Source organism: Choloepus didactylus, chromosome 17 (assembly GCF_015220235.1).
Source record: "Choloepus didactylus isolate mChoDid1 chromosome 17, mChoDid1.pri, whole genome shotgun sequence".
Classification (NCBI taxonomy): domain Eukaryota; kingdom Metazoa; phylum Chordata; class Mammalia; order Pilosa; family Megalonychidae; genus Choloepus; species Choloepus didactylus.
In genome coordinates, this window is record NC_051323.1 from 22,959,986 (window position 1) to 22,987,592 (window position 27,607).

At 44.8% G+C, this 27,607-nt stretch overlaps 1 protein-coding gene across 4 annotated transcripts in view; it reads right to left on the reverse strand.

The window, feature by feature from the left end:
- Positions 1–27,607, reverse strand: part of ARHGAP25 (Rho GTPase activating protein 25) — a 92,948-nt gene that overhangs the window by 21,224 nt on the left and 44,117 nt on the right. For all 4 annotated transcript variants that reach the window (XM_037806465.1, XM_037806464.1, XM_037806467.1 and 1 more), the window contains exons 3-6: positions 24,508–24,595; positions 20,336–20,452; positions 7,524–7,731; positions 1,459–1,591 (exon numbers count right to left, since the gene is read on the reverse strand). In XM_037806465.1, the coding sequence (XP_037662393.1) occupies positions 1,459–1,591; positions 7,524–7,731; positions 20,336–20,452; positions 24,508–24,595 (546 nt within the window). The remainder of the gene's footprint in view (positions 1–1,458; positions 1,592–7,523; positions 7,732–20,335; positions 20,453–24,507; positions 24,596–27,607) is intronic.

A 27,607-nucleotide genomic window follows, 5' to 3' on the forward strand; every position in this document is an offset into this window, starting at 1 on the left:
ATAGCTATAGCATGTTAGCCGTATCATTATTCTTCTCTTCCTAAGTTTGAAATTTTATGATTTTTTCTTGTTCTGGGATCTACTCAAATCATGATTTTACTCTGATAGTTCTTAACCTGAAGCTCTCTACTCAATTAGAACAGGATGTTCTCACACCTATGCTTATTAAAAAAAAATACAGGTGTAGGACACTTTTTTCTATTTTTTAAAAATAGATATTCTATCCTGGGAAGCAGATTATATGACAAACCCTGAAGAAGTAGAGCAGAAAATAAACCATCCCTTAAATGAATATTTTTTAAAGCTCATTCATTTTTATCATATTCCTTGGTTTCAAAATACTCATGGGTATAGCAGATATTATCATGAAAATTGTCTTCATTTGTGCTGTCCATTGCAATAGCTACTTGCCACATGTGGATCTCTAAGTTTAAATAAATTAAAACTAAATAAAATTAAGATTTGGTTCTTCTGTTGCACTAGCCACTTTTCAAGTATCAGTAGCCATGTGAGGCTAGTGGTTATTCTAATGGACAATGCCGATACATAACAGATCCATTGTCGCAGAAAGTTCTATCAGTCTAAGAAAATAAACTGAGTCTCATAGAAGATGCTACAGTGTCTAACATCCTCTTGCAGGATAGTAGCAAAGTCAAAATTAAATCCAGGTCTTCCTTACAAGTTTTTCTGTGCACCACTTTGCCAGAGAGAGCGTTTAATATAGTAGTGATAAAAATGAGCCTAACGTAAGGGAGGGAACGTTAGACTCCCCCATATTAGTGGTATAACACAAACGTAAAGTGGTCATGGGCCATTGGGTTTTACAAATCTTGGTTGGAACCCATGAAGGTTTTACTGCTTTTAGCTAGGTCTTATTGGTTTCTTTTGTTGATTTGTTTAATTATCATGACCACAGTGTGGTGACAGTTGACTGTGAAGCCTCTCTGGAAGTAATTTGTATAGGACCAAAGATCCTTCAGGTAGACCTGCACACACTCACAAGCACGTGGTGGTGCAGGTGGTGATTACAGACCCTGCAGGCTGAAGAGAGCACAAGAAAGCTCCCCATCCTTTCTCTCTGTGGCACGCGCATGCCTTGTGCCACTGTGCCTGACACTGTCATCACAGAACTAAAACAGTCCAACTGGAGCCTGCCCTTGTGTCCAATCAGTTCTTAGCAAGGTCACGTTCTTAAAACCCTCCTCAGAAGTAGCCTCCTCCTTGCACTACTTTTAAAGTGCTTCTGAGAGATTTGATTAAGGTCCAGTTCTCTATTGCATTATGTCGCAGGTAGGCTGTGGTTTGCCAGGCACCATGATTGCTGAGGAAGTTCCAGTTTGACAGAGTATCTCACTAAAAGGCATGGGGCCCCCTGACCCACTGTTACCTACCAGAATAGTGTTCAGGAAACCAATTGCTTTCTACCAAAGCAGGATGACCAACTAATGAGATACATACCTTCGTCTCATCTGCATTCATGAGCTGCCCACAGAGGAGGAAGCCCTCATACTGGCTCCAGGGAACCACGGGCTCCGGGAGGTCTCGGAGGTAGAGTTTTAACAAGGAGGCCACCGTGTGCACATCTGTGTCTCTGAAAGATAATAAACAATCTCTTTGAATGGGAAACTCCAGAATTGTCCTCACTTCCACCCCTGTGATCCACTGAATGAAACTCGGGTTCCAATGGGTTTTTCAGAGGACCGGGGTTTTGGTAAAGATGTATCAGATAATCAGATCACGTTTATGTGAACTCCCTTTTGTGGAATAACCGTCCCCAACATTTCTTCCTCTCTCTCTCTTCAACCCGTCTGCCTCAAAGGTAAGTTCAACGTCCACTTTTTCATTAAATTTTCTTTAACTCTTTCAAGTCTTTATTGGTGTCTTCTTTTTCAAGTCACTTGATTTAGCATTCTCTAATTCATCTCTCAATTTTCATGTGTTAATTTCTTTGTATCCGTGATTCATTGATCACCTTAATTCCCTAGAGTGCTTAGAATAATTCTGGGATTCATCCAGCTCTTTACTCAATCATTCATTCAGTCAACCAGCATTGAGAGGTTACTAAGAGCAAGACACTCTACCAGTTGCTAGCATATCAGTCTTTAACCCTAGGCACCCCAGGGACATGCAGGATCCCAGCCTCATTGGGCCACAAAAATGTGTGGGACTAAAACATTACCAGGTCATTATAATACCATGTGTTAAGTGCCATGATAATGGACATCCAGGACCCAGGACTACATGGAAGGATGGAGAAGGGACAACCCAGATTTGGGAAGCAAGAGCAGGTTCCTCAAGTGAGATCTAAAAAATGATGAAGAGTTACATAAGGAAAGAGTCTACGGCATGGGGCAGACAGCAGGCAAATCAGCCCTGAGAGTGGAAAGAGGAGGTTCTACTGCAGGAATTGAGACATCATTACATATGATTGCTGATTGACTGAAAGAGGCATGGCTCTTCAGCTCAGCTTTTCCAGGTTACAGCAGGCGGTGGGCAAACCACGGCCCACTGCCCATATTTGTATGGCCTAGGAAATAAGATGGCTTTTACATGTTAAATGGTTGAAAAAGAAAATCAAAAGAAGAATACATTCCATGTGAAAATTATGAAATTCAGATTTCAGTGTCCATAAATCAAGCATTACAGGAATACAGCCATGCTCTGCTTGTTCATTTAGATACTGGCTGTTTTCATGCCACAAGAGCAGAGTTGAGTAGTAGTGACAAAGACTGTATGTCCCACAGAGCCTGAAATATTTAATATACGGCCCTTTAAGAAAAAGTTTGCTGACCACTGGCTTTCAGGGCTATTGCACTTACTCTGCAGCTGTACAAGAGAAAAGAAGTCACAATCTATCTACCACATGGTTGAAGTCATTAGTGAATTTTCTTTCCTGTCAAGGAAGACGGGCATCTTAAGAGGAGATGCTGTGTTTAGAAAAGCTGCGATCTGATAGCAGATGATCTGAGTGTCTCCTGGGTTTTGACTATGAGGAATATAAAATAGGCTGGGTGCAAATGCCTGCTGGAGGGGGGCAGCGAGGGGATTTGGGCAGGAGGAGGGGAGGGGAGGCATTAGAGGCAGCGGAAACCAGAACACTGGGGCTTGATTATAAAGCTCCATCTCGGCGTTATGTGTAAACTTTTTTTGTTTTTAATACCCTGTCTTCTGAAAAAGCTCCCCCTTTGCAGCCTATGAACTCTCTACCTCAAAGGGAGAACTTGGTTTGGCATAGAGCCCTGTCTCTGCTCCACCGCTGCCTCAGGAAATCTGGGGTGGGAACCATTCCGTTTAATGTGGAGATTCTGGAAAATCCTTCCCTGCTAAGTCACTACCTAAAAATATCCCTGGCAAAGCCAGGCTGGGAAAAGTTCCCTGTCTATACACACTGAGAAGTTCCCAAGAAAGTGGCAGAAAGACCACCAGCTGACAATTTGCAGGAGTGGCATTCTCTTCAGAGCCCCGGTATCGCAGTCCACCCAATTCTCTTAATCCAAACCCCCAACTCTGGGTTGATTGGGGCCTCTCTTTCATCCCACATCCATTTAGTCTCCCAAATCCCCTCAATTCTATTCTTTAAATGTCACGTGGATCCCTCCAAAGCCCTCCCCCATTTTCACTATCCTTTTTCAGAGCTCTCTCATCATCTTCTGCAGGAACACTGCCCTTGCTTCCCACTGGTCTCCCCATTCCATGACCATTCCCAGTGTCCACTCAGAACACCCATGGAATGAATGAAGAAAACATAGAATTCTAAATGAGAAAAACAGTAGAAGCAACAAACTGGACATTTTGAAGAAACACAACACAAAAAATTACAAAGGCAAACTACTACATAACTTAATCAGAAGAAACTGAGATAGCAAAAATATCCAGCACTAGAGAAGAAAAAGAGGTTATAACCACAGATGTAGTATGGATATTTTTAAGTTACAGTAAAAGAACACGATTAGCTATATACGAGTCATCTTAGAACACTGAAAACTTTGGAAAGCTTCCCAATTCATTTTTCCAGGTGACGATAACACTGCTAATCCACGCCCACTGCTTTGCCTGGCTGACTCCTCATGTTTCTTTATCGGGTCTCAGCATAAAATTCACTTTCTTGGGGTGGGACTTTCCTAAATTCACTAGACCATGTTAAAAGCCCAAGTTCGAAGTTCATAGTACGTTTTACTTTTATATTTTAGCACTTAACACAATGGAAATTGGTTATTTCTGTACATTTTTGGTTTAATGCCCGTGCCTCTGTTGGAATAGGGCTGACTCAGATGTCATTTTTACGTTCCAAGTTTCCAGCATTAATTTTCCTGAGTTTTCTGTTCCTCCAACCCAAGGAAACCCCTTTAAGTGAGATATTTTTTTAAAGGGTGGGGTGAGAAGACCCAAGGCCTATTCTTTAGAGCCTAGGAACAGCCTCAACTTTCCGAGGCTGCCTCATCACCTTTGAGATGGTGAGAATCCCATTCTTTCTCCAGGCTTGTTTTGAGAATCAAATCAGAAAATGGGTGTGAAACTAACTTAAAAACCTTGTTGTTCAATGTAATTTTAAGTATAATATTACATAATATATCCCAAAGTCTGTGGAAGGCTTTTCCCTGATAATCCATCAGTAGAAGTTTCTCTTAATCTTAGACCTGCTCTTAGGGGAAGCCGTGGCTCCTAAATAGATCTGAATGTAACCAAATAACAAGGATCCAGCAAGGACTGGCCATACCTCTCCCCATCAGACTTCTGCTCTCCAGGGTCCTGCAGATGCAAGAGTCAGACCAGGGAGGGCCTGAAGAACCCCAGGGTTGGTCCTTCCAATTTCTGTTGTGGGAATGTCATGGCAAAGTGTGGTAACTTTCCTACTTCCAGCCCAGAGTATTTTATAGGGATCAATGACCCCAACCACATCACCTAGGCTGAACTTTACAGGTGCATGTGATGGTTAGGTTCATGGGTCAACTTGGCCAGCTGATGGTGTCTGGTCATGCGAGCACTGGCCTAACCATTACTACGACGACATTTGTGGCTGGTTAACAAACCAGAAGGCTGGTTTATTATATCAGCAGTCAATTGACTGCATCTGTGACTGATTACCTCAATAAAAGGCCTGTCTTCTGCAATGAGACAATTCAATCAACTGGATTTAATCCAATCAGTTGAAGACTTTTAAGGGAGAAGAGAGAGAACCTTCATTTCTTCTTCGCTAGCCAGTGTCTCCTGGGGAGTTCATCAAACACCTTCATTGAAGTTGCCAGTTCACTACCCGCCCTATGGAATTTGATCTCGTGCATCCCCACAGTTGTATGAGGCACTTTTATAAAATATAGTATTTACAGAAATCTCCTGTTGGTTCTGTTTCCCTAGAGAACCCTAACTAATACAGTGCATAAGCTAAAGCCTAGGGCAGTTATTTGGCAAATCTGAGCATCACCTCTATTGCTTTAGGCTCACTGTTGGCATTGCTTTTGTAGAAATCCTCCTAATTAAAAACATAAAAGGAAAACTGAATATAAAGGTATTGAGCATAATTGGACAGGTGCCTAAATGTGATTTATGATGCTGCTGAAAGGCCCTTAAGTCTGACACCCATAACCTGCTCTCATTCCAGGAACAACTCATCGTTGCTTCTCCGGGAAACCCCTGTTAAAATAGAGCACATTTGGAGAGGCTAGGCCTGCCTATAATTGTGCCTAAGAGCCTCCTCCCGAATGTTTCTTTGTTGCTCAGATGTGACCCTCTCTCTCTAGCTAAGCCAATTTGGCAGGTGAAATCACTGCCCTCCCCCTACGTGGGATCAGACACCCAGGGGAGTGAATCCCCCTGGTAATGTGGAATGTGACTCCTGGGGAGGAATCTAGACCCAGCATCGTGGGACGGAGAACATCTTCTTGACTAAAAGGGGGAAGTTAAAGGAAATGAAATAAGCTTCAGTGGCAGAGAGATTCCAAAAGGAGCCGAGAGTTCACTCTGGTGGGCACTCTTACACACACTTTAGACAACCCTTTTTAGGTTCTAATGAATTGGAAAAGCTAGTTGTGGATACCTGAAGCTACCAAACTACAACCCAGAACCCATGAATTTTGAAGATGATTGTATAACAATGTAGCTTATGAGGGGTGACAATGTGACTGGGAAAGCCATATGGACCACATTCCCCTTTGTCCAGTGTATGGATGGATGAGTAGAAAATGGGGGCAAAACAAAAAAAAAAAAAAGGCACCCAGTGTTCTTTTTTACTTTAATTGTTCTTTTTCACTTTAATTTTTATTCTTATTATTTTTGTGTGTGTGGTAATGAAAATGTTCAAAAATTAATTTTGGTGATGAACACACAACTATATAATGGTACTGTGAACAACTGAATGTATGCTTTGTATGACTGCATGGTATGTGAATATATCTCAATAAAATTGAATTTAAAAAAATAGAGCACCTTTGGTGAATTAGCCTATGGCATGCTAAGGCAGGAAGTTAGATGGTGGCACAAGCTAAGACAGTGACTGTGAGAGCAGAGGGAAGCAGATGGATCCACAGATGCTTTGGAAGAAGCGTGAGCAGCAGTGGGCACTGGTGGCTGGAGCATGGGCGGGGGGACAATGCGGCTGCCAGAGAAGCATAGCTCTTAGGTCTTTGCAATTTTTCCAGGATCAGTCCAACTCCTCAGTCCTAAATAAGGTCTTGAGGAACTTCAGCTTTGGAAACTGGGTAGAATTCAGGCCTGCCTTATAAAATCATGGCTTATTGGCGGCTAATTTGGAAAGATCAATGATTCTTAACGCCAGCATGACAAGTGAGTGCAGGCAGCCAGGGGTGAATATTATGCAATAGGCTTGGGGCTGGGGCTGTACGAGCTAAGCCAGGTGGAGAAGGAAACCTCGGTTGGGGGGCTGGAGGAGGTGGGGTTGGAGGGCAGTGGTGGGAAGGAATGTCACTACCCCTTGTATGCCCCAAACAGGGCTGCTCCACAGAGGAGGGCCCAGGTAAGAGGGTGGCAGTATACACTCCTTCCTAAAGGGCTCAGAACTAAATTCAAAAAAATGCCAGTCCTGTGGTCTCTCCAGCCAATAAGAAATGCTGGTTCTAGTCACTTCTGGAAACCTGAGGGAGACCAGTGGGCCCCTTGGGTATAGATATGGTGTGATCTCCACTACATCAGAGTCTGTATAGCCAGCTCGGCTCTCCTGGGATGTTCCTTACCTACCCCAGTGGGTGGGCTTTGAACCCGTTTCCATCTCTCTCCCCTTCACTGCCCTTCCCCTTCCCTGCATCCTAAATGTCTCTTGGATCTGCCAAGCCAGGCTCTAGTTCTGGTAGAGCTCATCCCTCACAAAAAACATCAACATATTCTCCTAACCGTGCCCCAAGCTCCCAAATTCTGAACTATAAGTCCAATGAAAGTCTCCTTCTATTGTGAGACAGGACTCTAGGAAAAGTCTTTGCAAGCCCCATGGCTTGACTGGCTTGAACAACTCCTCTTACCAAGCAAAGCAGAGATAGGGACGGAGATCATAGCAGGGGTGGGGGACAGCGCACCTGTCAAAGGAGGGCCGCTCCCCGGCGTCAAACGCATCTCTCAGCTGCTTCACCAGGTTGTCCTGCCCAGGCAGGCGGAAGATGCCCTCCTCATGCAGGCCGTGCTCCAGGATGAATTCCGCACACTTCTCCACCAGGATGGGCACAAGGTGGGGCCCGAATTTCTGTTCATAGGCCACGGTCTCATCCAAGCGCTGCCCAAACACCGCTGGAAAGAGAACAAAAAACAGGACTCCCCCATCATTCTTTTTCTTGGATGAACTGATAGGTCAAAGTGCTTTGCTTACGTCTTGATATTCCACATCACCTGTGACCTCAACGTTTTTAAAGCAACGATACTAAATAGAACATGGGAGACAAATTACCCATACTATTTCTTGCCCTAAGACAAAGGCTGTCTTTGAGCCACATTGTTACATATTTAGAATGACAGCTCACTCTTCCTGAGCGCTCGTCATGTGTTAGGAATTGTGCTAAACATTTTGCACACATTTAATTTTGACAACAGCCAATGAGGTAAGTGGCCATATTGTTATCTCCATCTCGCTGTTAAAGACACTGAGTCTTGGAAGCATTAATAAGCTTGCTAAGGGCAGATGTCTAGTGTCCAGCACAGGAAGAATTCAAGACCAGGCAGCAAACTCAGGAGAATGTGCGCTCAACCGCCGCAGCAAGCAGGCCTTATTGAATTCTGCTTGTTTCATATAGCATTAAAGCACAATAGTCTATCTCATTCTGTATTCAACCACTGCAGCATTTCTAGTAATTTAGGTTTTGTACTATTATAAACCTAGCCCGCAGCAAACATGTCCATTTGCCTGGCAGAGTTCCTGGAGTGTATGCAGCACCATACATAACTTCTAATCAACTGCTTAATTAATTAATATGCTGATGGCTGAACACAGACTTCATTCTTTTGATTTCCTTCTTTGGGGAGAATTCCCACACGTAGAATTACTGGGTCAAGTGGTAGGAACATTTTTATGGCATGAAGACATGCAAATTGCTTTCCAAAAATATATTTCCCAAATCGCATTGCCTCTGGCAAAGCATGCACGGGCCGGCTCCACCCAGCCTCAGCAGCTCAGGGCTCTATCATTTTCCCACCCCAGAGGCGTAACAAGGTTAGTTTGGAAATCAGAGGACATCTTGGCTACCCATTCTCCCCCCAGTCCTCGTGCCCCTCATGGCCAGGGGTCTCAGAAGACGGCTCCTGGCTGCAGCTCTGTCCTGCCTGAACTTCCCTCTGCATAACTGGGGCTCTGCTGTCCTGGAAGCTTCGATTCTTAGGACATTGATCCTCAAAGTCCTTTGGTTCTCCCCATGATTGTCTCTCTCTGTCCCCTATAACCAGTTAGTCTTTAATGTGGATTCCATCTGGAAAGAGCTGTCCCAAGCTGTTGAGGGCACTGTGCCCTCCCCACCACCACCCACTGCCCTAATCCGGGCTGGCATCCTCTCCCACCCACAATTGCTGTGCTGCGTCTTTCCTGATCACTCCTGCTACTTACCTGTCTGAACCAATGAGCGACCTGAGCACTGTTCTGCCCCACCGTTTTTAATAGTCATCCACTTTTTCCCCAATGGCCACAGCAGTATTTTTCAAATTGGCCCTGGGGTGGCCAGATCCAGGAGGGGCTGAGGAGGGGGTCCTCGAAGAGCTGACCCCCACTGCTCCCAACCGGATCTGCTGGGTGGCTGTCTGTTTTGCTTATTGCATTTCAGTGGGACTTGGTTTGATGAAATATTTCTGTGGCTAAAGTTTGAAAACTGGTGCTGGAGAACGCTTAAGTGGGCATTTGGCTCGACACCTACCTTCCTTTCCAGCCTGACTTCCTGTCATGCCCCCAAAGGCACCTCACCCTGACATTTCCAAAGCACCCTTGGATAGTGTCTTCTCACTGTCCACCTGTCTCCTCCTGCTTCCCTGGCTTCTGGGTTTGACTTGTCTTACTCAGGCCCTCTCAAATATCATCAGCCCATCACACCCTCCCTGACCCCAGACCGAGAAACTACTTCCCAACTCGAAGCAATGAGAAACAATTAGAGAATGCCAATAATAATATAGAATTAGGTTTCTATATATCTGTGAAGGGATCTGGATATTTTTACCAAATTGGAAGGATGTGATTGAAATGATCTTAATTAAAGCAAAGACCAGATGACATGTGCAAATTCCCTTTGCAGGGTCCAGGGAGGGGACACCTCAAAGAGAGAGGCAGATGTCTTCCAGGGAAGCTGAAACTTGGGTTCAAGGGGCCCACTAGACCTCAGTAATAATCTATTCTCCTTCTAAACTCATCGCAATCCATGTCCCAAACATGTGGTTATGATGTGCACAGAGAAGTTGGTGCTTTCAAAGATGAGCTCCATTGGTGAGGTTCCAAGGCCAACGCTCCACCTTGCAGGTGATTTAGAACCAAGTTGCTTCCCACAGCCTTCTGTAGGGCTAGTCCTGTTACTTTTCTCCTCACCTGAGTCTGCCAGCTTTGTGCCAAATTCACTTTTGATTCCTCTCAGGCCCCACAGATCGTCATTTTGTTGTCACTCTCACCTGTACATATGCACATTTCCCAAGACTCCTTTTTCCTCTGACGCATCCACCTCTCTAACTCCCACTACCCACTTCACTCTTTCCCTCAGGCCCCTAAGAGCTACTAGGGAACACAGCATAAGCATTTCATGGAAAATTTATACTCCCAATCTCTGCGAGAACATCAACAAGTCTTCACCACTCCCCTGGAGCTCACCACCCATTTCCTCCCCTCTGCCTCAGCAGGGGGCCTCATCTCTTTCACTCATCTCCAAAATGCATCATGAGCCACCTCCCTCAACCCTGGCCCCTGCTTCTCCCATCCCACTCCTGTGTGTGTATCTGTCCTCCCTCCGGGAAAGACACGGTCCTGAGCTTTCCTCTAAGATGATACTTTACTGCACTTTAGATTTCATACCCTCCCACCTCTTCGAGGACTTTGCTCCTCTTTTGTATCTTAAATTTTTCTCTTTCAATTGAAAGAGCCCACAGGAGTCTAAGTCCTGTCCAGTTTATTAAAGAAAAATCCCACCCCAGTTGTCATACAACCAACCAGTACTTGCCTTTCTTCTCTTCACCAACATACTCACAGAAAAACATGTCAACTTCCGGAACAAGTCATCCACACTCACAGCCTCCACTCCACTTTTCATTCACTCCTCAACCCACTGCAATACGGTTTCATCTGCCTGCTTCTTTCCACTGAATTTGCTCATTCGGATTTCTCAGGTCTTTCTAATGACCAAATTTGCCTGCGTTCATTCCACACCCAACTGGTCTCTGAAGACTCTGACGGCGCTGACTCTCTTTCCTCCCCAAAACTTTCTCCCTAAGTGGCTTCCACAAAATCATCTCTTCTTGTTCTCCTTCCATCTCCCCGACTCCTTTGCAGTCTTCTTTGCTGTGCCCCTTCCTCCTTCTACTCCTTTATCTTACATTTCCTAGGATTTCAATTCAGACTTTTTTCTATTTTCACTTTACACATTTTCCTTGGGAAATCTCAAATAATTCTATGGATTTGGGATATCACCTACAAACTAAGAGCATAATTTTTCATATCTTTCCTATCAGCTATAGCTCAAGCTCTAGTTCTTCTCTCTATCTTACCTCTGCTCTAGTTTCATAATTCCTTTGTCTAATGGTAGTTCTCTCAGTGTCTTCTCAAGTCTCACTCAGTCCATCCCCTGTCCTCTGCTCCTCCTGCAGCCTTCCTTGTGAGCAAGAACATTCAGTCAATCAGGGAAGTACCAGATCCTCTGCTGGGCACTGAGACTACAAAGCCATCAACACAAGGTACCTGTGCTCACCTAGCCCAGTTAGCAAAAGTGTGATCCTTAGAATCATCCACAACATTCCTCTTTCATCCAAATAGACCAATACACTACAAATAGCCTTTAAATCAGCTCCTCTCTATCCCCACTGCTGCTGTCTAAATTACTATAATGGTTTATTTTACAACTTTGTGTCTTGCAAATTCCTTTCAATCCACAAAATCATTCAGCAATTGCAGAAGAGCATCTGCCATGGACCAAGCCCTTTGGTAGCTAGACATCATGATAGAAAGAATAAAAGATGATCTTTGCTCCTGAAACTCTCAAGCTAATGCCCTTTTCCCTACTCGTCATCTAGAAGCATTAGCTTCCTTCAAGCCTGAGTTCAGATGTCTTATCAGAGACAGCTGGTCATTCCCTCCTTTGGGCTCCTAGTGCCCTCTGCATATACCTTTATGCTATCACTTTTCATGCAATTTTGTAATGATTTATTTCGACATCTCTCTCTCTTCCAGTGGACTGTAGATTCCCCAAAGGCAGACAGCCATTGGTTCAGCATCTATTTTTGTCCCTGCTCCGCGACTGGCACATGATGGTCCAGTCCTCAAAGAGCTGTCTCCAATTCCTCCCATTCTCTGCCCGTTCCCGGACAGACACACTCTGAACATGCTTTCACCCAGTGCTCCTCAAGCCTACTCTTGTCAAGGGGGTCAATAACTTTTACATTTTTAAATCCAGGGTTAAATTCTCAGACTTCATCTTAACTGCCGGATCAACAGCATGTGGCACAACCCTCTCTCCTTCTTGGGACACTTCTTTCTGGGACTTTTGGGATGCCAGTCTCTCTTTCTTCTCCATTTGTCTCATTGGTTTCTCCTTCTCAGGCTCCTTTGATGAGTCCCCCTTTTCTACCTGTCCTCTAAATGTTGGTGCTCCCAGGTCTCTGTCCTTGGACTTTCTGCTTTCCGCATCTGCATGTACCTCCCGATAATGTCCTGGCTTTAAATATTACCCATATGATATTTAAAACTTTACATCTCCAACCTAGAAATCAGTCAAAGCTATTCCCTCCAACAAGAAATAACCACTGCAGGCTCTAAAGACATTAGGACCAACGGCATCCCTTCTTACATGTCACTCTTCATGAAATAGTGGAGCCCATATGAGGATTGCATATGAGGATGTGAATACCCGAAATCTCCCCAACAGTCCAAAGGCCCAACCCTGAGTTTTACCTACCTAGGTCCTCATCACCACCCTTTGATCCTGCATGGACATTAAAAAGCCCAGATAAGGGGAAACCGATGAACAGAGAAATCCCAAGGAGTCTAGGGAAGGGCACCAGTAGGAGGAAGACAGCAGACGGTGGGTGAGGAGGTCCTCAATGACCATCTCCCAACCCAAGAATGATGGGCAAAATTGTGACGTTGCTCACCCAGACTCCCCACTCTGTGCTGTGCCATTATAGGTTGTGCCCATGCCTTCAGGGTGCTAGTGCCCTACTCCCCTTTTTACTCGGGGCTGGCAGAAGAGGATCTAATCAACTCATTCTTTCACAATTGACAAGCACCTTGGGGCAGTCACCACTAGCAGAGGCATATCTATGGTAACAGGTACAAAGTTTGTCTGATTAATTATAATTATTATGTATAATACATATAAGTATTAATGGATTGAATTAAACTAATTAAATGTATTTAGTCATCTTAATTAAACTGAATCAATTTGCTTAACTCTATGCTGGCAACTGTCCTGGAAGATCTCATGGGTGCATCTCATTTAGTTCTTATAAGAACCTTATGAGCTGCATATTATTAGTCCCCTCTTACAGCTGAGAAAACTGAGGCTTTGCTTAGGCAACTTGCCCAAGGCCATATGTGCCTCATGATTCTAAATTCAGTGATTTAATCCCTTTTATTTAAAGTCAATGAGATAAAAGGAAATTGCAAACGCCGTCAAGTTTCAAAGGCTGGGAATGGGGAGGGGGTAGATTCTTGGTGCTTCTTATGGAGTCCTCCAGTGCCAGCCCACACCACCCTTCCCTCCTCTCATGCCATTCCTCCTTGTTCATCTGCAGACCCCAGATCTAAAGCTTTGACCAGAGGGTGCCCCCCGCCCAGGGCAACCAAAGGAAAGCTGAGTCCACATTGCCACAGACACCGGCAACTGCCCGTCTCCACTCACAGGCCATCCTCCATCGTTGACCCCTCAATACCCCCTCCCCACTCAGGGTTTCCAGACAGCCCTGGGACACTGGGGTGGTTTGGGGAAGTGAAAATAGTAGCATCAGCTGCCACCTCCTTCCCAGCCTTGTCCGTCCTTCATCATCACTCACAGTCCTGGGTTCAGGGCAAGAGCCCCCTCCCCACCTCGCCTCCACCTCAGCCCTGGAAAGCCTGTGGATCCTTCCCGACTCTATGCCCCTGCTGGCACCAATTCCTAAGGGCTCCATGCAGGGAGCCTCCCCCATCCCTGACCCCAGAGGGAAAGGCAGCTGGGAAAAAGTGAAGAACCAAATCACAATATAGGGAAGCGATACCTTTCTGTCGGTGTTTGGGGGTTTTCCTCTTGAAATCCCAGCAAGAGAGCAGGGCCAGGGTGGAAAAGCCGCGGCACACATCCCACCACGGCCTCCCGGGACCACGAGGCATGACGGGCGGGCACTCGCAGCCTCTGTCCGATCGGCCCCAGGCCTTCCCTTCTCCGCCCCAAGCCACAGGAACCATCCTCTCTGGCGTCCACATCAGCACATGCTTGCGAATCGTGCTCCGGCTCTGACTCTAATACGGAAACCAGGGATCTGTCCGCACCTGCCCCTGGCCCGCCCCTCGCCTGCCCACTCACCTTAACACACATGACTCCTGGCTTCTAAAGAGAGAGCATAAAGCTGTCAGAGTCCACAATAAACGTAAGTGCCTCCTTTTACTTAGCAGCTAATTGTCAACTGCCATTCAGGGGATATCCAGGAGGTGGGTTAAAAAATAAAAGAATTAAAAAAAAAATCCCACACACAAGCCTTTACCAGCATTGCTCCATATATCAAAGTGTCTGGCAGGAACACAGGATTTCACTTAGCGTTTATGAAGCCAGCCTAGCCTGCTCTGGAAACGCTTTCAGAGTGGCACATGGCTCAGTCAGGGCCGTCTGAGATAATAGTTTTGGAGGTGGGTTGTTGGATAGCATGAGATGGTTTTCTCCCTCGCCTTGAGAAGATTTAGCAACTCGTGCAGTGACCCTACCAGACAGGCCCAGGAGATGGGAAATGGACCCCCAGCCTCACTGGAGGAGAGGCAGGAAGGACACCGGGGCAGCCCCTCACTGTCCTGCCGCCCAGCAATCATCCCTCCATTCATCCTTGACACCACATTCTCACCCAAATGGAATTCACCCCCACGTGCTGGCAATGCTACCTGTGAAACGTGCAAACCTCTCTCTCCACTGCCATCACCTCCATCTAAACCACTGTCCGGTCCGTGCATCCTTTATGCCTGGATGGCTGCGTGAACTTCACTCTGGCCCACCAACCCCAGCCCAATCCGTTCTCCATAAAGCCACTAGAATGAGCTTTTAAATATAATCTGATCTTATCACCTTCCTCTTTGAAACGCCAACAGCAGCCTATCCATCTTGGGATAAAGACCAATATCCTCAACAAGGCCTTTTTTCCCTGTTACCATCCTTCCCTCACTCCAGAGCCTGTTCTCCTTTCTGCCCCAGGACCTTGGCACATACCGTTCCCCCTGATGGAGACACTGTGCTTCTTCCCGCTTCTCTGCCTAGTTGTCCTCCCCTGGCCCTTGGGATTTAAGCTTCATCATTTTTTTTTCAACATAGTATCACGTGTTCTTCTTTCATGGCACTCTTCACATTTGTAGTTTTATGCCCCCCCCCCTTTTTTTAAAAAAATTAGTTTCTGTCTCTTCTACTGGACTGTGAGCTTCTTGAGAGGAGGGACTTGCTTTTTTTCTTTTTTCTCTCCTCTCTTTCTTTCCACTGTTGCAGTCCCAGGGCCAACCCAGCGTTTGGCACCTGGCACATGCTCCAGAAATATTTGTTGAGCAAATGAAAAACATCTGCCTGGTGTTAGGAGCTGGTGGGGAGGGGCAAGGAAGCCATCAAAACTAAGTGGAAATCACTGTTCTAATGTCCAGTTTGGCGAGCGGGAAAGGACCGGAACACCTGGAATAACAATGGGTCACAGCCAGCCCACCCCAACAAGCAAAACTGTGCTGTGGATTGTGAATTCATGCTCAGAAGGATGCAAAGGGCATAAAGAGATGGAGGAAGAAAAGGAACCCAGAGTAAACAACAATTTAATATTTGCCTACCATATGCCTCGTGCTGGCAAACACACAAAGGCGCTTAAACCCCAGGACCTGCCCCAGGGCCTTAGTTTGGTTGGACAGAGCAGAACGATGCACAAAGGAAGGCAGTGCTTGTGTGCCAGGCAATGGCCCAGGAAACCCTCAGATGGCTTGGGAGGAAGAAGGTAAGAGAGAGCAGGTCTTAACTAAGGAAGAATTTGCAGTGTAGACTGCCTGCTCCGGGGGATGGGGCAGAGACCTGTTCTCAACATGCGGCTCCAGGGAGGCATGGCCTTTTTACTAAAAGAAGAAAATGGGCAGGTGTGAGCCTGGTCACAAGTTGCCAATGATCTAGACATGATTGTCTCTGCTCCCTTTCTCCTGCTGAAATCTAGAAAACCTGGAATTGTATCCAGAACTTCTGGGAGAAAGAGATGGTCTAACTTTTCCAGCCAGGCCCTTGGGAGAGAGTTGTAACAAAAGAGTTAAATTGGCCAGGTGGGAAGGAAAGGGTCAGCGCACTGAGGTGCTGCTCCCCACAATGCAAGGACCCTTCACGGCCAGCCACAGGCAGGAGGACCCAAGAGGAGACCATATGGGTCAGCTCTCCAGCCATGAGAGACAAGGAGCCAAAAGGGGTCTTAGGGCCAGGAAGAGGACTCAACTCTGCAGAATTGTCACCTAATTTTCCTGGTTTACAAACGGGGAGAACGTATAGGACTTGTCCAGTGGCCTCAGACTGGACTCCCCTGCTGTCTTGAAGAGCCTTCTCTCCCTAGGATCTATGGTTCTGATTCAACGAGAATCTTCTAAAAATGGCACATTAAGGCCAAACACTGTTCTTTGAATAATAAATAGTACTGCACTCTGCTTTCCTCTCCCCTGGACTTTCCACCACCTACAGGACTTAGGCTTGACTCGCTTCTCGAGGTAGTAGACTTGGGGTAGGGTGAAGGAGAAATCCCCGAGAGTGTTATGACTGTTTTCAGTAATTTGCCACCTCCAGGGCTCGGTCAAGCACCACTGGGGACATGTGGCCTGGTGAAAGCACATGTGCAGCATTTTGACTCAAAGCAGGTGCATCATTAGGCAATGTGTAGTCAGTGCAGATAGCCTAAAGCCCTGGACCCAGGAAAGCCAAGAATTTCAATGCAGCTCCCATCTCCTAATCCAGGGCAATGAGGAAAGTCATGGCTAAGGTTATCCAGGCTGAACAGCATGTGACCAAGCTTTAATAAATAGAAACCTCATCTCAGCATGATCAGCACAGTAAAAAAAAATGTTTGGGAATTGGAAATGGTTAATGGAATCATGCTGCTCTTTCTGCAGCAGTGAAGGGTGACTGTGGCAGATGCTTCTGAGTTTGGCAACTTCTTTTACACAGCCCCTCTGGGTGGGTCACAGGCCACACTGCTTGCCACAGCCCCTGGGGGTGCAGACAGCTCCTTTTTCCCAGGGAGTTGGAACAGGGTTTCAGAGGCTGGGCTCAGCCTCCACAAGGGCTCAAGTGAGAAGTGTAGGAAAGGTGGGGCTGGCAGCGCGTCTTTGGGATGGGTGTGAGGGGCTGCAGAATAGAGGAATGTGGGAGGCAAGCAGAGCAAAGCAGAATGAGAGGCGGCATGGCCCCAGAGAAACACGTTCCATGTCGATGTTCCATTTCTTGGCCCCAGTGACTTGTGAAGCCTCTTGGCAGTGCCAGCCCTTGGTTTCTGTGAGAAGCTACTGTATGTACTCAATAAATCCCTCTTTGTTGTTTACCTTAATTGGATAAGATTTCTGTTTCTTATGAAAAAAGAATCCCTGAAATGTGTCAGTTAAGATTATGTGGAAACATAAGCTCGAGCTATAAAATAAAAGGTATTAAATTGTATACAGCATGCCTCAAAGATATTGCAAGTTTGGTTCCAAACCACCGCAATAAAGAGAATATCTCAATAAAGACATGAATTTTTTTGTTTCCCAGGGCATATAAAAGTTATGTTTACAGTATATTGTGATCTATTAAGTGTGCAATAGCATTATGTCTAAAAAAAAAAAAGAGTGCATACCTTAATTTAAAATACTTTATTGCTAAAAAATGCTAATCCTCATCTGAGACTTCAGCAAATTGTCATCTTTTTGCTGGTGGAGAGTCTTGCCTCGATTTTGATGGCTGCTGGCTTATCAGAGTGGTGGTGCTGAAGGTTAGTGTGGCTGTGGTAATTTCTTAAAAGAAAACATCAATGAGTTTGTTTCATCGATTGACTCTTCCTTTCATGAAAGATTTCTCTGTAGTGTGTGATGCTGTTTGATAGCATTTTACCCATGGTAGAACTTCTTCCAAAATTGGAGTCAATCCTCTCAAACCCTGCCGCTGCTTTATCAACTAAGTAGATGTAATATTCTAAATCCTTCTTTGTCATTTCAACAACATTCACTGCATCTTCACCAGGAGTAGATTCCATCTCAAGAAAACACTTTCTTTGCTCATCCACAGGCATCTGTTCAAGTTTTATCATGAGATTGTAGCAATTCAGTCACCTGTTTAGGCTCCATTTCTAATTCTAATTCTCTTGCCATTTCTACCACATTTATAGTTACTTCCTCCTCTGAAGTCTTGAACCCGTCAAAGTCATCCATGAGAGCTGGAATCAACTTCTCCCAAACTCCTGATAATGTTGATATTTTCACCTTCTCCCATGGATCACGAATGTTCTTAATGGCATCTAGAATAGTGAATCCTTTCCAGAAAGTTTTCAATTTACTTTGCCCAGATACATCAGAGGAATCACTCTCTATGGCAACAACAGCTTTACAAAATGTATTTCTTAAATAATATGACTTGAAAGTTGAAATTACTCCTTGATCCATAGGCTGCAGAATGGATGTTATGTTAGCAGGCATGAAAACAACTTTCATCGCATTGTACATCGCCATCAGAGCTCTTCGGTGACCAGGTGCATTGTCAATGAACAGTGAAGTTTTGAAAGGAGTCTTTTTTTCTGAGCACTAGGTCTCACCAGTGGACTTAAAATACTCAGTAAACTATGTTGTAACCAGATGTGCTGTCATCCAGCCTTAGTTGTTCCATTTATAGAGCACAGGCAGAGGAGATTGAGCGTAATTGTTAAGGGCTCTTAGGATTTTTCAGGGAGGATAAATAAATGAACCGTGACTTCTACTTAAAGTCACCAGCTGCATTAGCCCCTAACAAGATAGTCAGCCTATCTCTTGAAGCTTTGAAGCCAGGCATTGACTTCTCCTCACTAGCTATGAAAGTCCTACATGGCATCTTCTTCCAATAGAAGGCTGTTTCGTCTACATTGAAAATCCGATGTTTCGCATAGCTACCTTCACCAATGATCTTATCTGGATCTTTTGGATGAGTTACTGCAGCTTCTACATCAGCACTTGCTGCTTCACCTTGCACTTTGATGTTATGGAGATGGCTTCTTTCCTTAAATCTCATGAACTAACCTCTGCTAGCTTCAAATTTTTCCTCCAAAGCTTCCTCACCTCTCTTGGCCTTCACAGAATTGAGGAGAGTTAGGGCCTTGCTCTGGATTAGGCATTGGCTTAAAGGAATGTTGTGGCTGGTTGGATCTATCCAGAGTACTACAACTTTCTTCATATCAGCAATAATTCTGCTTTACTTTCTTATCATTCATGTGTTCACTGGAGTAGCACTTTTAATTTCCTTCAACAACTTTTCCTTTGCATTCGCAACTTGGCTAACTGTTTGGTGCAAGAGGCCCACCTTTCGGCCAGTCTTGGCTTTTGACATATCTTCCTCACTAAGCATAATCATTTCTAGCTTTTGATTTAAAGTGACAGACTTGCAACTCTTCCTTTCACTGAACACTTAGAGGCCATTGTAGGATTATTAATAGGCCTAATTTCAATATTGTTGTGTTTCGGGGAATAGGGAGGCCCGAGAAGAGGGACAGAGCAGGGGAACAGCCAGTCAGTGGAGCAGTCAGAACATGCATAACCTTTATCGATTAAGTTCTCTGTCTTACATCGGTGCAGTTTGTGGCTCCCCAAAACAATTACAATAGTAGCATCAGAGATCACTGGTCACAGATCACCATAATAGATGTAATAATAATGAAAAATTATGAAATCATGTGAGAATTACCAAAATGTGACACAGAGACAGACAGGCACTCTTTTCGTGTGGAAACATCTCCCAAAACAATCCCTGAACCTCTCCTGAACCTGACCGCCTCTTTTCTAGACAGCAGCTCATTGTCCTGTGCCGATCGGCCCAACATATGCTTTCAGCACAGCTCTTGCCATATCTCTTGCCGTCGGCCCCCTCAGGTCTCACGCCTCCCATAATCAGGCGGTATCACAGTGCTGTCGAATGTCCACACTGCCAAGGACCGGGCGCCAGCTGCTCCAGCCATTCATTTTACGGAGGGACGAGAATACTGTGGCCCCGAGAGGAGAAAGGATGGCTCCAGGACATCACACACTCGCAGATCAGTGCAAAGGGCCTGAGGTCACCTCACCTAATCTTTGAGGCTGTTTGAGATGACCAGAGAGGCTCTGAACCCTCTTTTCCTACAAACTTGACAGAGGAGGACCTGGCAATGACAGTTACCTCAGAGTTATTCTCTGTTTGTCTCGCTTGAACAATGTAGCTTATCTGGGGCTACTTGTTCCCCATACCTGGAATGTCTGACAGACACCTGCCCAGGAAAACCTGCAGGAGCTCCTTACCTCCAGAGGGTGTGCCGGCGACTCTCCTGAGGAATTTAACCCACTCCTCCATCTCCGCCTGGGAGCTGGCCATGAGGACGTAGGAGTCCTGTCCCGTGCGGTTCTGGTCCCATGAGGCTGGAGGAAGAAGGAGCACTCATGAAGGTCTTAGAGGGGTAAGAGGGTAGAGCCAGGGGCAGGGAAGGGAAGCTGAACCTGAATTGATTTCTTGGTTCAATTAAGTGCATTATCTACTCAATCCTAGCAGAAATGAACATCCATGTACTCTTAGTGTTTTTGCTAAAACTCTGATTCTAAAGAAAAATCATTGAGCAGAATGGTTTACAATTGGGGTCACTTTGGTTGGAGAGACGCTGCCATGGAAGACAGAAGCTGTTTCTGACAAAAAGGAAGAAGCTCATCTTGCAGGCTCCATGTTAGAGGGGACAAGATCTGCCCCTGCAAGTTTGAAGACTTCAGCCCATCATGCCAATCAGGGATCCTTTCCTAAGCTACCACCAGCCTCAGTTGTGAGGTGGGGAGAGGATGGCAACCTCAGGTGGGAGGGACGATGAGCATGTGTGTGCCTTTCTTACAAAATCAGGTGCCTCCTGTTCAGGGTGACTTCCTTCCTCCCTGCACAGGACCTTGCAAATGGCAGCTTCTCAATACATATCTGACGGACAAATGAAGCCTGCTAGGGATCCCTGCACCATTTTCACTTTAAACCTAAGATCATAGACAAGCTATAATGTAGTGTTTCCAGGCTCTCTCTGAGGGAAATGGCCTGACATACTACAAAGCCCATAAATAGCAACTCTAACGTCAGGCACACACTTTCTCTGACTTAAACACAGTCTGCTGGACATGTGTCACCTATTGGGCTGTTTCCTTTGTCAGAAAAGGGCCTCCCTTCTTTTCTTATCCCGTGCAGAAAACTCGTATCCTTCCTTTAAAACTCAGCTCATATGACATCATCTCTAGGAACTCTTTCTTAGCATCCCCTCTTTCTGCACCAGATTGAGTGGGGAGTCCCTATTTTATATTTCCTTAACATCCTGTTCTTAGCTCTATAACAGCAGTAGCTAAATTATCCTGACCATTGGTTTCCTTATTGATAAAAATTGAGATAATTTCTTCATATGTCTAAAAATTGAAACCCTGATTTTCCTCCCAAAACTTGCTACATGTGTACACTTCAGCAAATTCCAGCAAATCCATCTTTCCTGTTGTTTACATTAAAACCTTGGGGTCTGTGGGGGATGATTTGGGTGTTTTTTTTAACTTTTATTTTTTATTCTTATTCTGATTCTTTCTGATGTAAGGAAAATGTTCAAAAATAGATTGGGGTGATGAATGCATAACTATATGATGGTACTGTGAACAGTTGATTGTACACCATGGATGACTGTATGGTATGTGAACATATTTCAATAAAACTGAATTTAATTTAAAAAAAGAAAAACAAGAAACAAAACCTTGGGGTCAGCCTTGGCTTTTCTTTTCCACATCTGATCAGTCAGCAAATCCAGTCATCTCTGCCTTCAAACTGATTATTTCTCACCCTCTTCATTGTTATCATCTTTGGTTTGAGTAATTGTGGCTGCCCCCTGACTAGTCTACCTGCTTTGTCCTTGCTCCCACCCTACTCCCCACTTTTTATTCTCAACTCAAAAGGGCAACGCTTTTAAAACATAAGTCAGATGGCGGCACGCCTCTGCTCTACACCCGCCAATGTCTTCCCAGACTACTAGCCTAAGAGTTAAAGTCCATACAATTGCCTAAAAGTTCTGGTAAGATCTGACCCCACCCTGATCTAATCTCTTCTTCCCCATCACCACTCTGCTCTAGCCACACTGCTCTCCTTGACATTCCTTAAACATGTGATATGAGCACAGGGATTTTTCACAGGTCATTGCCTCTGCCTGGAAGGCTCTTTCTTCAGATGTTTCCTTGCCTCACTCCCTCCGTGAGCTAAGATCTTTGCTCAAATGTCATCTTCTCAAACAGGCCCTGTCTGCCCACTCTTCTTAAAGTGACAAATCAACCTCCACCATGCCCCCTCAACTAGCACTCTCTATCTCCTTTCTTACTTTAAGTTTCTCTTTGGCACTTATCCCATCTGAAAAACTACACAATGTACCCAAGTATTTAGTTTATTTTCAGTCTCCTCCAAGTGATACGTAAGTCATCCAAGGCTCTTTTGTTTTCTGCTGGGTTCCCCAGTCCCTACAACAGTGCCTGGCTCAGAGCAGGTGCTCAATACATTTGTTGTGTACATGAATGAGCACATCTCATAATCTGTTATGAGAATAAATGAGATGATGTATACAACAGAAGGAACTACGCTTATCCCTGCTGATTCCCTCTAGATGGAGAACACAGTTATTCTGCTAGAGATAAGTAAGGAGTAGGGAAACTTTGCCCTAAATTTTGGCCTGCTCCAAATAAAGAGAAGCATAACTATGATTAAAGACTTTTACCTGCCCTCCATGCTGATTAGAAAGGCCCTTTCTTAGGCCAGTGTTGTCCCCTCAGAATCATCTTGCACAAGAGAATAGCAAAAAGAGGAGCTGAAAATTCTCTATATCATACCATAAAGGGCTGTCTCACCTTCAGCTGGGTGGAGCCTTGGGGGATGGTGATGCCTTTAGGAAAATGGTTCCCCTCCTGACTGTGACTTTAGAATTGTTTTGCCCTGATGTGTGTGTCTGTGTCTGTGTGTCCGTATATGTCGATCTGTCCAAGAGTCCCCCAGGAGCTCAGGAATCTGCTGCAAAAGTGAGTGATAACGAAAGGACAAATCTTTACCCTATCCTAGCACAGAAGTCTTTTGGTGCAAAGCCTGGGGTGAATTTTCAGCTGGAGCTCTCCATAGTGTTAGCCTCGGTTGAAAACTCAGTCTTTGTGACTCAGATTACCATGGATGGTGTGTTCCAGGGATCGCACTAAGAGAGGGGAGGTTCTGATTTTAGGAATAGATAAAGCCTTGTGGGAAAAGGGTGGCATTTTTCTGGAGAGGAAGGCCTGGAAAAACAGCCTCTCTCTTGAAGATGAAGAAAATTACGGACCTTGAGATAGGAAAGCAGGAGAGTGTATCACCTGGGAAGAGCTTAATTTTTTAAAAAAAATTTCTTTGGTTTCTATAAATAATCATAGCCAGTTTAGGGACTTTTTTCTACATTTTAATTCCCTCTAGCTAACCCCCCAAATATCCTACAATTTTAAGGCATTTACTATATACCAGGTACTGTACCAAGTGTTTTATATAAATTTCTTTATTTAATCCTATCATCAGCATTGTCCCCATTTTACAGATAAAGAAACAGAGGCAGGTAGAATTTATGTAACTTGATCACTGTTGCACAAATACTAAGTGGCAGGGATTTGGACTCAGGCAAGCTGGCACTAGGCTGGGCATCCCCAGTTTCTGAGCTACACCACCTTTCCCACCAAGTCTGTTAAGCACGCAGCCACCTCATGCGAGTATGATGAGGATCTAAGGGAAGGAACACTCAAGGGTTCGTCCCGTAGTTCCCGGTCAGTACTAGGGCTGGCGTGGGAACAAGACCTGACAGCGGAGATAGAGCCTCGGTGTGTGGACAGACGCAGGAGCATGGAACAAACCCCCTTTCTCCAAATGCACTCAAGGAAGGTCACTCGTGCTCGGGAAGAGGCCCTCTGGGTTGCACCACTCACGGGAGCAATGTGTGACACCCAGCACCTGACACGCAGTGAGTGCTCAGAAGTCAGAGCTGACACTTGTCATTATGTCATATTGACCCCTAGGGGGCTGACCACAGCTGACCATTTCTGACCTTCCAAAATGGCAATTTCATAAAGTTCAATTTATATTTTAACTGTTCGTGCTAGTATCCCGCATCTTTGCAGATGGAGCTCCTTTTAGCAAGCAGGCTTGATGTATTTTCACATCTGTGTCCTAGTGCCTAGCAGGAGTGGCTGGCTCCAAACACACTTAGGTAGGTAAACCCAAGGCACATCAACTTAGTTCATGGGCCTTATTAGGGCCCTGGATACTAGTTAATGTATTAGTATACATTTGTTAACCACATATAGAACTAGTTTAGATTCTTAATGGGTTGGGTAACTGACTCACTAAATATTGCCTTGAATTAAGATCAGGAAGTAAAATGGAAATGCAGTGCACCTCTGTCCCATCTTTTGCCACCTACCTGGAATGACTTCAAAGACAAACTTCCCAGCTTCATCTGGGTTTGTGGCAATCTCCTTGATGGTACTTCCTGGTAGATACATGCAGCCCTGGAAGATCAAATTCAGGCTTTTAAGATGAGCAGCAATTTTATCACCTGTGAACTTAAATCAAGTTGGAGCAAGGTGGGTGGGATAGTGATGGGATTGGGGGAAGGGTGGAGAGGAAATGAGCCTCCCGTTTTGAATGGAGCTTTTCTGCTTCTCAGGCCTCCGTGACCTCAAGCTGTTTTTCACACCCAATTCACATTCCCGTGAACACTTTAGGATCTCAAGTCAGAGTGTCAGCCACATTCACTTGGGGACATTTATCCAGAAATAAATATCTCTTGGCACCTTTCCCTCAAGGTTAATTTGACTGACTTTAAGGAAGAAGTTTTTTGAGGTCATTCAAGTGTCCACTTTTCAAATTCTCGTCTCTTTGTTGTGGCACTAGCCAGATACCTAGTGGCCTCCCGATTGACCCAAATCTACCTTTAGAGAGAAGCGATATCAGTCATTTTCACTTTAGTGTGAATGTGCCTGACTCTTAGCGTCTGCTACAAATACGTTTCCATTTTAAGCCTTCTCACCCACCGTGGAATAAAGGGTTTCATTCACCAAGTAAGAATTTAAGGCAGGGACGCTTTTGGGGGCAGTGGTCCCTTCACAGACCCAACTGCCACCTCTCCTGGAAAGACTGACCTAGATCCCCAGGACCATATTAAGATCCAAAGAGCCCTTAAGCAATGAAAATAGCATGGTGGCATTTTCACCCTCACTATATGCATTTAAAAATAAAAGTAAACTACGTTGTAAAAAAATTGTAAGAAAACAAAGCTTTTCTTTTTTCTATGATAACGATTTTGATGCCTTTTAAAAAATATCCGGTCAACTTTTCTCAAAGATATTTCCTCCTATTTTTAGGAGCTCCTGTTTACTTTTCTTTTTGGTAACCTGACATTAGGGGGTCCCAGAGTTCCACGGGGCAGGATTTTGTGCCCTTCCTACCGCTGGGCTCTCGTTCCCCCCAGCTTGCCATACAGGGTGAACAGCACTTGGGGGACAGTATGGACAGAAACTTGGGAAACTAGGATCAAGAGACTGAAACACGACCCCAGATCAGTGTCATATGGTGCCCATGTTCCTGAATGTATATTCAGATAAGATTTTCTATCCCTGGTTCCTCGTGGTAACTTAAAGAGGCCGACATATCGCCTGCCCAATCTCAGGTGCTTGGTTGTAAATCAATATGGTCAGCATATGGGAGAAACTGCAACTTAAAAGGACCAGTAAATTACAAGCAAAGGCCAGTCCACCTAATGTCTGCAGAGGAGCAATTCACAAATTTACACATTAAGATGCTATTTATATTTCTATATTCTGTTGTTAAGGCTAACCATGTGTCTTTTAAAATAAATTTTCCCTATTGGGTGTTCATAAATATGTTTTATTTTCATAAGTCTTGTATTTCCCAAGTACTCAATGTTGTACTCAAGACAATGGGTTTTATTTAAACCAGCAAATGATACCTGTGATTCATAAGTCTGTTAGCTGTTCTTCTCTGAGAGACTTGCAGCCAACAATTAAGAACAAGACATATTCAATAAATTTACTGCATTCTTCAATGCTAACAGCGATGTGACCTTGGGCAAGTCCCTTTGATTTTCTGGGTCTCAATATCCTCCTTGTAATTTGAGAAGATTGGATGAGAACAGGTAATATCTAGGTCCTATCTACCCAACACTGCATGATTCTAAAATTTTGTCCAGGTTAGACTCACAGAATTCTCAAAAAGGGAAAGACAAGCATTTACCTCATTTTCTTAGAAATTAAGACACAGAGATGCCAAATGATTTCCCTAAAATCACACAAAAGCAGAGCTCTGGCATGCTTCCAGACCTAAATAAACTCTCTCTCTCTCTCTCTGTCTTATCTCCCTCTGCTGCCCTCCTGCTTCCACTCAGTTCCGGGCATACTTAAGAGTTCCATGAGTTTTGAGAACCCTATTAAAGTGGTGACCCTCTGGAACGGGTTTCTCTTCCGAGCTACACTTTCGGACTCTTCTGGGGAGCTTTATAAAATATGGATGCCCAGGTCCCACAGCCAGAGATTCTGGTTTGATTGGTCTATGTTACAACTGACCCTGGGAATCAGAATTTTTTAAAGCTTCCCAGATGATTCTAATGTGCAGCCAAGGTTGAGAATGACTACCTTTTGGGATAAGCAGTAATCAGCTAATACCTTAGCCTAGAGATGTCTAAGAGTTGTCAAAAAGCACTAGATGATTAAAAATTTATTTGTATGTCACCTGCATAAATTTTATTGAAATAACAATAAGTCTGAGGCATCGCCTGGAAATAGGTGTTTGGGACTTGACTCCATCATAGTCTCTGAAGTCTTTATTCAGAACTAATTTGACATTATTTCAATATGACCTAACAATTATGAATCAGGGTACATAATCTAATCAATTGCACTTAGAATGGGCGCCCAATGGCTGAGAGTTAGTGGTAGTTGGTTGTATAAGATGGTGGTGGATGGTGGCTCAGGCATCAGTTTAGATAAAGCAGTTGTAAACTAAAAATAGGAGGCAGTGGGACTTTGGAGTCATGTGGCCACATGGACCCAATGTGCCACATAAATAGGCATGACCTCTATCCTATTAAGTGGCAGCTATCCGAGAGCAAGCCAGGGTCCTGGAGAGAAAAGGACCAGCTCCATGCAGGAGAATGAGATGAGAAGGTGCCATCACCAACACTTGCCTCCTCCCACTTTTCCAAGGACCTGACTTCAAGGTCAAACCAGACCCCTGATCTTTGTAAAGGCAGTGCTGAGCCTGGGTGGGCCATACCACCTGCCTGGCTGAGGAGGGGGGCACTTAGGGCTGAACCACAGGTAGATCTCAGGGGTTAGGGTAATTAGTAGCATCAAGACCTACTGAGCAGCACTTTCCAGGTGCCAGACCCTTTGCTAACCACCTTGAATATATAATTCGTTTAGTCTTTTCAGCAATCCTCCAAGTAGGGTATCACTGTGTGCAGTTTACAAACTGAGGGAACCGGGGATCATAAAGGTTCTAAA